This window comes from Leptodactylus fuscus, chromosome 3, assembly GCF_031893055.1.
Source record: "Leptodactylus fuscus isolate aLepFus1 chromosome 3, aLepFus1.hap2, whole genome shotgun sequence".
NCBI lineage: Eukaryota > Metazoa > Chordata > Amphibia > Anura > Leptodactylidae > Leptodactylus > Leptodactylus fuscus.
The window spans coordinates 187,838,257-187,851,906 of NC_134267.1; the positions used below are offsets into that span (position 1 = coordinate 187,838,257).

The 13,650-nt window shown below is 41.9% G+C and overlaps 1 protein-coding gene across 1 annotated transcript; it reads left to right on the forward strand.

Moving 5' to 3' along the window:
* Positions 1-1,596: 1,596 nt before the first annotated feature.
* On the forward strand, positions 1,597-12,992 carry LOC142198079 (diacylglycerol O-acyltransferase 2-like). The gene is made up of 9 exons (XM_075268889.1): positions 1,597-1,753; positions 2,476-2,588; positions 4,095-4,185; positions 5,918-6,025; positions 6,864-6,934; positions 7,411-7,615; positions 7,838-8,012; positions 9,757-9,959; positions 12,494-12,992. Exons 2-9 carry the CDS (start codon positions 2,532-2,534, stop codon positions 12,646-12,648), a joined length of 1,065 nt encoding a protein of 354 aa, XP_075124990.1. The 5' UTR covers positions 1,597-1,753; positions 2,476-2,531; the 3' UTR covers positions 12,649-12,992.
* Positions 12,993-13,650: the final 658 nt, after the last annotated feature.

A 13,650-nucleotide genomic window follows, 5' to 3' on the forward strand; every position in this document is an offset into this window, starting at 1 on the left:
TCATGCCATTCCCCCCCTCCATCTGTCCCAGTGTCATGCTGTTCTCCCCCTCCATCTGCCCCAGTGTCATGCTGTTCTCCCCCCTCCATCTGTCCCAGTGTCATGCCGTTCTCCCCCCTTCATCTGCCCCAATGTCATGCCGTTCCCCCCCTCCATCTGTCCCAGTGTCATGCTGTTCTCCCCCTCCATCTGCCCCAGTGTCATGCCGTTCTCCCCCTCTTCATCTGCCCCAGTGCCATGCCGTTCTCCCTCCTTCATCTGCCCCAGTGTCATGCCGTTCTCCCTCCTCCATCTGCCCCAGTGCCATGCCGTTCTCCCTCCTCCATCTGCCCCAGTGTCATGCCGTTCTCCCTCCTCCATCTGCCCCAGTGCCATGCCGTTCTCCCTCCTCCATCTGCCCCACTATCATGCCGTTCTCACTCACACACACTCACCATTCCTCGTTCCCTCACAGCTCTCTCCCTCATACACGTATTGTAGCCGTGATGTGATGACGTCATCACATCGCGGCTACAAATGCCGGAGGCCGGAGCTCAGCGTTAAAGCAGGAGCTGAGCTGTGACAGCTCCGGCTTTAAACGCCTATGCTTTCAGCTCATCGGCGTCCTACCCCCGATGAGCTGAAATACATAGGCGTTTAAAGCAGGAGCTGTCAGCTCCTGCTTTAACGCTGAACTCAGTTGGAGTCGGGACATGCCGACCGGGACCATTTTGTTAGGTCCCGGCCGCGCCGCGGGGCCCCGGGCGGTTGCCCGGCTCGCCCGGCCCTGGATCCGCCCCTGATAACACAGACTATGCGGAGTTATACCTTTTATTATGGAAAATTATTCAGAAATAGCAGATGACAAATATTTTTACTGACCCATACATGTGATCTACCTGCAGCTCAGATACTGATACTCTACAGTGCTGATAAACATACAATTTTCAGTAATCTATTTCTAGCTTCAAAACATCAAAAACATTTTAACTGCTGAGAAATGTATGGATGGGTGGTGACCCCGGTATCATACAAGTGCAGATATACTATGAACATGCTGTATCCTAACAAAGAGTACAGTCTATGTAGTAACAATCCCTATGAGACGGTATTATATTCTCCTGTTTACATTGTTTTGAATGATTTTTGTATCTGAGGCCATATCGCATTTCCATGAAAGCTGAGCTAATCTCCGCGTCCATTATTTGTATCATGTTACGTGAATTCCATCGTGACCCTTCACTGGCCACAGACTGATACTAATGTCAACCTATCCGCAATTGTTCTAGTTCACTGCAAAAACATGCACTAAATATATTGCAAAATGAGTAAATCCAGTGTGAAACTAACTCTATTTGCAAAAAAGTAGAAAATTCTAGCAATGGGATAAATCTACAAAGTCACCGTAGCGGATCAGATTTCAGTATCCAGTCTGAAGAATAGCTGTCTAGCCTGTATTTCCTCCGACTTGCTCTGGCTATGCAGGAGTTAACGCTTTTCCTGAGCCGACTACATCACAGCATCGGATGAATTTCAGGCACAGGAAAAAATACTTTGTGTCCAATCAGAAACCGTAGCGAGCAGCAAATCAGGATCCGCCTTGCATCCTGCATGTGTGAGAGTGTGTGTGGGTACCAGACAGCTCCATCTGCCCTGATATCCTGAGCCCTGACCATGTGTGCGATTCAGTCTGTGCACAGCTGTGGATGACCCCTGCCAATGACACACTCAGAGGACTGCAGCCTAGTGTCTTCCCCTACTGGGGGGAAGGTAGGTTTCTGTATGGATGACTTCTGTGTGAGGGCAAGCTCATGGCAATGCTGTGGCCTGTAGAGAAGTCTATTACAGTGCTGAGCTTTACTACTCCACATTCATCCTTCTTTATAGAAAATATTGAGCCGAAGGCCTGAGCTGAATAGTCGTATATAGGAGGAGTTAACCCTTGTTTATGGAAATGATATCACAAATCAGTTATGAGTTATAGGGGCCTAACCCAAAATGAGCCCCACAAAACTCATCATGTGTCTAAAACTTAGGCCTAAGAGGACATTCACATGACCGAGTTTTATCCATGAAACCTGGTCCGTATATGGGCTGTATTTACTGGCCTGAACACTATGTTAGGAGATGGACTCTTAGCATTCACGTATAAGTTTCAATTGGTTCTGTGACTCTCCTCTTATTCACACATCAGTATTTGTAAGCCTAACCCAGGTGTGAAGGCTACAAGAAATAAGATATATTGGAAAGATTTGCACCTGTTTCTGGTTATAGTAAATTAGTACTGACCCAAACACTGACATCTAACAAATAGACCAGCTCAGTGCAACGAAAAATGTGATATTTATTGTATATAATATATAACTGGTGATCATGAGGACAGATACGTCATATATATTCATCTGCACAAGGAGTGGTGGTAAGGTACATGGACAATAGGGTTAGCCATGCTTTCATGTCCCCGCATAGCTTAATGCTGTTTGCTTTCTTTTACAGTAGGTGTATAAGAGTTACTAGCTTCCTTACTGCTGAAATCCTATGAGGATCATTCCATGTTCAGATGTGTGACCAAAGCCACAGCTGCCTATCAGATGGATTCCCACCAGGAGGTGAGTGCTACCAGCAATAAGGACACCTATGGCATGCCACACTGTAATATATTCTATTCAAGGGTTAGAAAAATATGGCTGCTTTCTCCGAGAAACAGCTTCACTCCTGCCCATGGGTGGTTTGGTATTGTAGCTCAGCTCCATTCAAGTGTATAGGGCTGAGGTGCAATACCAGGCACAGCCTTTAGGCAGGTGTGGTGCTGTTTTGAAAGAAATCAGCTGTGTTTGTCTAAAGCTCCCCAACCCCTTTAACATACCACCCTGCACAGCTACTTTCTCTCTTTCATTAGGAAACAATACCAGCAACTAATGCTAGCAAATTTTATTGGATGAATGCACCAGCCATTATTCAGGTCCTGACACAACATGTAGTCAGTCCAACATGGCCAATGCTACTTGTTCACATACAATTAGAGTTCATCTGATGTCTGAAATGGGACAACCTATTCCAGTGCTGTGCCTATGAATACAAGAGAAATGAGACCGCAGTCTGAGCTGCTAGCGACGGTGGATGACCATGTAGTAGGTGCCCTTCTCCCTCCAGGCCTGGTTGTGGTCACTACATCCATGAATACACATATCTCACACATGGTTCCTGCCAAGGTATACAGACAGGTCAATTACGTCACATAGGGCTCATGCACACAGCTGTAATATGGATACGTGTTGTACTGATATCTAATATGGTGCTGAAATAAATCTATTCATGTAAAGTTTTTATTTTTCAGTGTCGGCCTGGAGTGTCTAGGGCCCAGCAGTAGAATTCATTCTGGAGCCCCACTTACCAAATGCAAATTTTACCTGCCTCCCTTTTTTCAGTTTTAGCCTGCTACTTACTTCTTACTAGGGCCTTCTTAGCTCTGTGTCCAAGAACGCAGTAAGGAGGATAAGTCAACCAGTTTCTGTGCCTAGATGTCATCTAAGCCATCTAATGCATCTCTATATAATAAAATGGGTAATTTGTTAAATATTCTACCCAGTTTATTATAAGCTGCATGCTGCTTACCTGCATATAGTGCAGAGCACCACTCTGGCAAGTGTTGGAGGTTAGGAGATCACCAAGAGATAAACCTGTTGCCCTGTGGGCCAGTCTGAGACTGAATGATATAGATACATTGTAAGAAAACAAATTGTGGCGCTATGGTGCTGTACAGAAACCCCATTTGGCTGCAATGTCAGCCATAATCCAGAACAATTATGGCTCAAAAACAGATTTGAAACTTTAAGATATCTTTAAAACAATAAAATATTTGACATTAGAAGATGGAGTCACTAATTTTTTTTTTAATTTTTTTTACATTTTCTGGTTATAACCATTGTCCTTATTGATATCCAGAACAAGACTGTGACCAGCTTGGGAAAGCACACGGAGCAATTGTCCAGCCCACCTTCTCCCTTAGATATGCCCCAAAAAGTGGCCAAATACTATAAATTCTTTAGGCCATTTTAACCTTTGCTTTGATCTCTAATATTGACCTCTAGAAACCATTTTTTTTATTCTTGCAGAGAGAAGAAAGACGGAAGAACAACCGCACATACCCTGAGCTCCTGCAGACTCTGAGTGTATTACAATGGATATTGACATTTTTGCTCCTAGGTAAGTATCACATTATTTTTATCTAGTTACTTTTTGAGCTTCCATGAGGGGATAGGTTGATCACTTTTATAGAGATTGGATCTGTCACCTGGATATGCTGCCCTGAATACTGGACAGTGGTTAATAGAGAGACAGTATACCGCTAATATGTAGCTATGAGTTCTTCCTGCCGCCCCATTCACCAGTGACACTGCCCTATATATACATGGATGGAGGTATCCGTCACTGATACAGGGGGGACGAGCACCCAACATGAATGCAGTAGACATAACTACTTTTGGCGGGTTTTTAATTTTTCTCTTCGATCACAGCTGTGTGTCAGGTTTCATCGCCGTTTGACAGGAACACTGTTGCATCCTGCGCTGTCAAATATGACGGACTTTCTGACAGAAGTATAAACAGAGCTTTATCTGCTGCCACAGTATTTTTTTGTGATGTTTGGGACAGGTTGTTCAGTCTGGTTTTTCTGCCTCATTGTTTGCAATGTTGGGTTATACAGTAATATGGAATTCTCGCTTTGTACTAGTTCGTCACATTGGCCTACCAGATGGTAACAGCAATGTCTAATTTTTTTTATTTCTTAATGTAGATTGTGAGCCCCATATAGGGCTCACAATGTACATTTATTTTCCTATCAGTATGTCTTTGGAGTATGGGGAGAAATCCACACAAACACGGGGAGAACATACACACTCCTTGCAGATGTTGTCCTTGGCAGGATTCAAACCTAGGACTCCAGTGCTGCAAGGCTGCAGTGCTAACCACTAAGCCACCATGCTGCCCAAGGAAGGTCTAACTGTTGTCCAAAAGGGTCTGTGGTAACCTTGTCTCTACTCTTTTCAGCCATGCCCATGTGTGCTCTGTTGAACCTTATCTATGGCACAGTGTAAGTGCGAGTGGGCTAAGCCCCTATATCTAGCATCTTTATAGGCAGCACTATCCATCTTATAATCCTCCTACATTGACTTTTCTAGACCAGACTTGAGGTTTAGTAAAGTTATGGTGGTATGAAAGCAACATTGCACAGTTATCCTTACTCAGCAAAATGTTATCACCGTTATCATGACCTATTTCTAAAGTAACCTATTGCATACAATTATGCCACCTGTTTTTCCAGATAAAATGACTCTTATAGGGTTATATTCAGAACTTCCTTACTACAGAAGTGTTCTTGCATTGAGAAATTACATTTATTGATGTAAAATTTGCTGACACAGGACTGAATCATGTTATTCTACAACTGTCACTGAAAACCACAAAGTCAAATCTAATAATTTACACGAAGAAGCAAATACTAGCTACAAAACTTCACACAGACTTCACAAATACTAGATTTTACATAGACTTGCTCTAGTAGCAAATCTAGCTATAAAGTCTCATTGTCATGTCTCAATCATTACGATTAGTGTCCTTAGTCCTCCATTCCCTCTTATTGCAATGAGTAGAACTTGGAGCAGTGGTGGAGCATGCACTGTTTTTTCCTCAATATCGATTGGGCTGACCTGAGCAGCCAACTACAGCCACTACAGATAGGTGACGGATGTCTGCCTACTGTTCTATGTGGATCAGGGCATATTCTACACTGGAATTTCTATATTATACACTTGGAAAAATGACCCTGAGCTCAAAGGTTTTATTTGCTTTTAGTACAAGTCGTAACATAAGATGTCAAACTCTCAGGATTTCTCCTTTATCCAGGTCTTTCTAGTAAAGACATATATTGTATTGTCAGGTCCAGTGTGCGCTCTCCTGATCAGCTGGGTTATATACAGCCAATTATGGCCACTGTTTGCCATCTACATCATCTGGATGATCTCTGATCGGAAAACACCAGAGAGAGGTAAGTTGTGTAATGTATAAGGAACACTCTTACTAGCTAATATAGGGAATACGGTAGATGGGGTATACTGTATTATCACTTATTGTGGTTACAACCTATTTATCTGCAGTGACAAACTCATTTTAAGGCCAGGGACCCGTATGATGTAAATGCAGCAGTTTGCCCACAGTCCATGGGAAAAATTGCAATGTTGGAAATCCCATTCCCAAATTGCATCAAAATACACGCCACGGACACGCTGTGATTTCCAAAACCCTTGCGTTTTTGGAAATCGCAGCATGTTAAGTATAAAAGAAAAGTCAGTATGCAACAGTTAGGCTGCGTTCACATGGGGATTCCGCGTGTCATATTCCGTCTTGGCTTTCCACTCCGGATTAGGCCCAAATGAATGGGCCTAGTCCTGAGGGTACTGTTGCAAGGCAGAATCCGCCTGAAGAAAGGGCAGCTTGATTCTTTTCTCCTCTAGCGGCAATATGCCGCTAGCGGAACAATAACGCTAGCGGTCTACAGAGACCACCATTATGAGGGGGCGGATTATGATGTGGATTCCGCACCAAAATCCGCCCCCTCTTTCCCATGTGAACTGGGTCTTAGTTGGTAGTAAATTTATTGTTGTCTGTTTACTTGCTTATTACCAAGATTGACCATGCGCTGACAGCAGTTACAATGGCTCCACTCCATTCTGAGATTATAGTTCTGCAAAATGCAAGTATATTCTGTTAGGACATGTTCACACAGATTTGATTTGTATACTGCAAACACATCTTTGATGGAAATCTACAGCTTGCACATAGATCAGTCTCTACATTGGATTTTATAAATGTTGTGTATATTGCAGGTGGAAGGAGGTCTATTTGGATGAGTAAATGGACCATGTGGAAAAAATTTAGAGATTATTTCCCAATAAAGGTGAGTGGGAATATAAGGCATGTACCGTATGTGCTTTGCAATAAAATAACATTAAAAAGTTGATTTGAAGCGTACATTTTATTACAGTGCGGTATTTGTCAGTCCTGCCATAAATACACTGTAGGTGGTAGTCCTACAAGGTGCCCACATTCAATTGGCAGCTGCCTATTCCACTGCCAGGCAATCATGTAAACTCATTGAAATTGAATGCACCACATTGAACATGTGCCCCATTAATTCTGCATGCCCAGATAGACTTCTATCTTTTTTCCAAAGAACCTACCATATGTGTGGTACAGGTCCAAAGACTATATTACTGCCCTTTCTTTTTCTTTTGCAGCATTCCATTATAAATGAAGGATTGCGTGTAGATATACTACATGTCGACCGTTCCTTTAGTGTACACATTTTCTCCTTATTGTTGGTACATAGGTTATAAGACAAAGAAATAAAAAATCTTCTGCTTTTACTTCCAGCTTCATAAAACAGCAGATCTGGACCCAAAACATAATTATATATTTGCTTACCATCCTCACGGCATCATGAGCTTTGGAGCATTCTGTAATTTTGGCACAGACAGTACAGGATTTTCCCACATCTTTCCCAACTTGAAGCCACATCTGACCACATTAGCAGGAAATTTTAAGGTGCCTTTATACCGAGATTACCTACTGGCTGCAGGTAAATGTACGACTGGATTGCTATACTGTAAGCATACTGTAGATCTACTTATCCCTTAGTAAAGGTCTTATGGCTAGCATGTCTAGATTATTGGGCTAAATTGTAGAGAAATCTTGAATGTTTGGGGACGCTGTTCATGGGCTATTGGAGGGCTAAGCAGATTGTGACGTATGCAATGTCATGAACAAACCTATTGCTTCTGATGTGTCTATCTGGTGACAGGAATGTGCTCAGTGGCCCACTCCTCCATAGACTACCTGCTATCAAGCCAATCTTCTGGCAATGCAGTAATAATTGTCATCGGCGGAGCAGCGGAGGCATTAAACTGCGCCAAGAACCAACATGTTCTCACCTTGAAAAAGAGAAAGGGGTTTATCAGGAAGGCCCTCGCTAATGGGTAAGTAACCACTGCTCAAACACAGGGTCAAGGCGAATACTAATCTCTCCATTACAATATAAACATTATTGTCGGAGGAATCCATTAACCAGAGCTACACTAGCTGCTCACAATGCCAAGAAGTAGGTTTGTGCCCTTGAGGTGGAAGAATTAAGTGTGAACACAAATGAATATTTATCTACAGTGGGATTTATGATAAGGCTTTCATACTTTGAGTGAAGCCGGCCATACATATTATTTAGTTCATGGCTAAAAGCCATTTATACTACACCCTTAACTGTGGGGACTCAGATTAGAGCCATGGTTATACCAAAGCGATACACCTCAGTGGCCATTCAGATTCAATATATGAACAACTGAAGAACGCCAAGGAAACTCTACTGACTCATTGAGGGGGGCCTAAGTAGGGGCACATAGACACATTTTGGACATGAGACAACCCCTTTCATCTTGTTCCTAAGTAAGTCAGATTTCTGCTTCAGACTTGCTTAAATTTTATTCGTACCACTTTATTATACCCACCTTCACTGCAAACAAGGCCCAAATTTAGCAGTGCAAAAGCATTAACATTTCCTCAATGACACAGCTAGTGAACCAGTCAGCACGTTTATATTTGTGAATACTACCAAATATCATTAATATATTATCGAGAAATGCAAGTGAAATTGTAGCAATAAATCAATTTATTAAATTAATAAGATATATGAATACAAGGTAATGAAGTTATATATGTAGGTGGTGATGTAGTCCAGGGCCTAGAGTTGAATTCATAATATGCTGCATAAAGAACCATAACATTTTAGTGTTCTTGATGGGCCTCACAAGACCCCATTGCACAAGACCCCATTGCACAAGGCCCCATTGCATATACACATGATCCACATCTAGAACTACATGTCTACAGCCCGTGCTTTGACACTGAAGGCCATTCATTTGCATTCTGACACCTTGATGTTGGCGGGTTGTTCTGGGTTTAGTGGTTGGTTATTATACCACTGCGAAAAGCGGGTGCAAGTAAGATCAGAAATAAAGCTAAATATTCATTATCGTCTATTTTTCTGTAGATGACAAGATATACTATAATGTCATAGGAGTGGTGACCACATGTGGTTCTAGTGCTGCTACAGAACTTTAAGGCTGAGGCCTCACGTTGTGGAAATGCAGCTTTTTTTTTTTTTAACTGATTTTGAGCCATGGCCAGGAGTGGATTAAGCAGAATGGAGACGTATAAGAACTTTCTATATATTTCACAATCCTTTTGTAGCCATTCTTGCCTTTGGCTAAAAAGAAATGTAGTAAAATGTACAACAAAAAAAGCTGTGTTTCCGCAATGTGGGGCCTCAGCCTTAAAGGGATTGTCAAGAACTTTAAGAAAGTTGCTGGAGAGAATCATACTATGCTATGAAGTTAAAAAAAATAAACTCATGTATATCTCCCGCTGCTCGGGGCATTCCTGCTTGTCCTGCAGCAATGACATCACATACGTTGGTGAAGCTAGCATGCATGGCACATGACTGCTGAGGCCACATATTATGTACACAACATGTTAAATAACCCCTTCCTACTCTTGGGTAAGCTCAATCCATTTTTTTGGTTATACATTGTGTTAGTTATTCTTTCCCTTGCTGTATTCTCAAATTCATTTCCAGAAGCAGATTTACCACTTGACACCTAATATTGCCATACAATATATGTAATGCATTTGTCAGTATGTGAGTACCGTCACGCTATATATTTCTTGTAGAGCATCATTGGTTCCTGTGTATTCGTTTGGAGAGAATGAAGTACTTGAGCAATATCATTTTGAACCCGGCAGCTGGAAAAGGACCATACAAGAAACATTCCAGCAATGGATTGGCTTTGCACCTTGTATCTTCTATGGACAAGGATTTTTTTCCAGTTCTTCCAAAGGAATAATGCCCTTTCGTAAAGCCATCAACACCGTGGGTTAGTGTCAACTGCTAACTGTCAGCTTTGGTTTGAAGCTATTGTTTTATACTTGTTAGTTTTTCTGAAATCAGATAACCTTTATCCATCACTCCTTGCTAACTCTCCATATTCTTCCTTGATAATGAGACTAGAATATGAAACCATGAGTGTGCCCATTCATGTCCCAGCCTGTAATTTCTCACCTGGCGCAATAGCAAGTATGGGTGCAGCCCTGCAATTAGACAAAATTGCCCGTGCCACCTAATTGTTAGATTGCACCTGTACTTGCCATTGAAAATAAGAATGTACAGGGGCCTCTCAGTAATAAATGCATGATGGATGCAGTCAGGACGTACAGATCAAAAGCGAAGCTGAAGTTGTGAGATAAACTACAGTTGTCACTAGTTTCTACTGCAGCAACCAGTGTACAGTCATTTTTAAGGGGGTGATCAGGAATTGGAGCAACCCTTTTGGAGGTCATGGGAGCTGTAAAATACACTATACACCATACACTACTATCCATGGTGCTCTGTCGCTTACCTTCAGTGTCTGTTCACTTGATAATGGAAATCTTCAGCCACATCAGACCGCTCTGACCAGCGTTCTCTTGGTTGCAGACAAGAAATTGGTGACCTATGTGAGTAACATCACCGGTCCCTCTTTGGTGACATACTAGTGATGAATGTGAGTAACATTGTTGGTCCCTCGCCAGGGACCACTGAGGCTTAAGTATTACATGTCACCCAGTCAAATGAATGGATAACTGTCTACTATATTGTCCAACTGTATGCACCAGAGTGAGGGTTGAAGTTTGTTGCCATGTTTTTATGGAAAGGAGTTGAATGTAACAACCCTGTAAAAAGCGATTCTGGGTGATACACTACCAAGATACCAATTATAGAAATGTGCGCTTAACTCACTTTGAAAAGGTCAAGTTGGCTATGCATAAGTCATGTTCCAGGGCTTGTCTAAAATGTCACACACTGACTTGTATGTATTTTGGGATTAGTCGGGCTAAAAACACAGCTTTTTTTTTTTTTTTTTTTAAAGTTAATTTGTATAATTTTTCCCAGAAAGCATTAGAAGGCCAATAAGTTGCCTCATACCTCCATTGTACCACCCCCCCAAACAGCACAAATAAAAGTCTCTCACCCAGACAACCAGCATAACACTCTGCACTGATGATGGGCATTCACCCTGAAACAACTGTCTGCAGATGAGTGACTGAGGCTGAACATTGACTTATAGGCTTGTTACCTTCCAGCAGGTGGCACTAGGGGTGCTGTATTTTGTAAAAATTAGCATTTGCATATTGTTTCCCAGGGAAGCATTGTGTGTCAAGGATTTTTAACATCAGATAAGTTTCTCCATCCAACCTTCTTTTTAAGTACCTAAATGTAAGGTGTGAGATGAAGAGTAGGATTGCCAGAAAAAGTGATGATAAAAGGCAAATAATTTCCTATTAAGTATTTCACATTTGCTCTCAGTTTGGTAAGGGATGTTGATATGAATTACAGACTTACCCCTTGCACACTGGCTGTGATTGAACAGAAAGGTTGGTGCACAGGTGGTATTGGCCGTGCTTCCGTGGCCCCATTCATTTGGCCTGGACTGTCTGCATGCATGTGTATCCGTGTTGGGGCTCGTTCACATCTGCGCCCAGTCTCCGTTCTGCAGGTTTCCGTTTGCTGCACAAACCAGAGGCAGGAGACGGAAACCTGCAGTACTCTTTCTCACCTATTCATTTGAATGGGTTTGAAAGCTGTCCGGCCATGAGCGGCAGTGAGCATTTTATGCTCTCCGCAGCGAAACCGTTTTTTTTAATCCGGACACAGAGTCGGACATGCAGTACTCTGTGTCCGGATTTAAAAAAAGAAACAGTTTTGCGGCGGAGAGCATAAAACGCTCACCGCCACTCACGGCTGGACCCGCTCTGTGGTTTCCGTCGTCTTGCATGCAGAAGACGCAAACCACAGAACGGAGACCCGAACGCAGGTGTGAACCTAGCGTAATATACGGTCATGTGTATGGGCCGACAGAAATGAATGGGTCCGTGTGCTATTCAGGTAAAACTCAGATTGCATACTGAACTAGCCCACAGTCGTGTGCAAGGGTAGATTCATTTTCTCTTCTATCTACGCTTGATACATTTATCCATTTATTGTTTAGCAAGGAAAGCTGCATTATACATATATAAGCTGAAATGAGAGTCTGACATTGCACTATGTTGTTTGTTCTTGTATTTAAGGCTTTTATCTGCCTGCTTACAGAAAATTCAGGGCTCATTGAACGTTTCCCTGTCCCAGTTCTATGGCTTGTATGTCTTAATCAAATCTATAGACAAAGCTTAATATTTTACTATACATTAGCTTGAGCAATAATAATTGTTGCAAATTTGCATAACAATAAATGTCTGCTGTTTGCCCAATAAAGCAGGATACAGGGTGTATCACAAGGTGTGCTATCTCTCAAGGGCATCAAACCCTGGCACTAGGTGACATCCTGACTGTTGTTATATTTCCTCCATACTGAACTTCTGTTTCTCTTTTCAGTTGGTAAACCTATCCCTGTGCCTAAAATGGAGAATCCTTCTGAGCATGTGGTGGACACATATCATGCTCTCTACATTAAAAGTCTACAAGACCTTTTTAATACTCACAAGGAAAAGTTTGGTCTTCAACAAAGTGACTCTTTGGTGTTGATATGAGAGCAGATTTAATAGACTAACTGGACCAAAACACCAACAAAGGAGTGATGATGGACTTGACTGACAATTGCGTCATATTGTTAGGCGTTTTCACATCCTAACTCCTGGTTATTGAGACATCCTTTACTGCACCTTATCAAACAAGGCAGGAATAATGAGAAACCTCTCATTTCTGATGTCCAGTGTGAGCCGTTGTCTGTTCGTGTGACACACGACAAGTCTTCCAGCATCAGATGTCAAGTAAAGCAGTGTCGTAGCTCTGGGCACGGTCAAGTACTTGGGTTAGAAGAATGTACGTACGGTAATAGGAAGAATGTAATGTGTATGATAATAATGTTCTGTATAATCAATTTTGGAATAAAGAATGTACCCTGTTGTTTAATGGATTGTCTGTGCTTATTTGTCATCTTTCTTCCTTAGATGCATATTTCTTTCTCTCAACAATTGTTTTTGGATTTCAAAGACATTCATCAAACCAAATAGGGAATGAAGTAAAAAATAATAAAAAATTTAGATATTAAAATTTCCCTGTGTTATCAGGCTGGAATAAAATTGCAGACTCAATTTGAGACTCCATCACATTTATACTGTGTGGCGTCTATAGGGGTCAAAGATCCCACGGGTATTACCATGTTTGTTGCTGTTATCTCCACTTCTGTCCATCACTCCTACTGTATAGGGTGGCTTCTCTGCTATTGGTGTAATACATAAGCTAATCCCCAGTGATACATCTTTTGAGGATGCCATGATTATATTGTATAGACTTCTAAATCGTCAAAGGAACATGATGATCAGGTAACTATCCGACAAATGATGGGATAAGTGTACCTTAGAAATGGTGAGCCTTATGGTGTCATATTTACAATTCACTGATACACTGCTGTCTGCTTTAATAAATCTGACTACTGAGGTGCATGACACTTGCCTTCGGCTGTTTATCACTGATGTCTTAATCTGCTGTTGTCAGATGACTACCACTAAGGACGGAGAGGTGAAGTGCTA

Coding starts and splice junctions, on each gene's coding strand:
- LOC142198079 (XM_075268889.1), top strand. CDS start 2,532: ATGTTCAGATGTGTGACCAAAGCCACAGCTGCCTATCAGATGGATTCC. Junction 2,589..4,094: donor AGATGGATTCCCACCAGGAG/GTGAGTGCTACC, acceptor TTATTCTTGCAG/AGAGAAGAAAGACGGAAGAA. Junction 8,013..9,756: donor AGGAAGGCCCTCGCTAATGG/GTAAGTAACCAC, acceptor TATTTCTTGTAG/AGCATCATTGGTTCCTGTGT.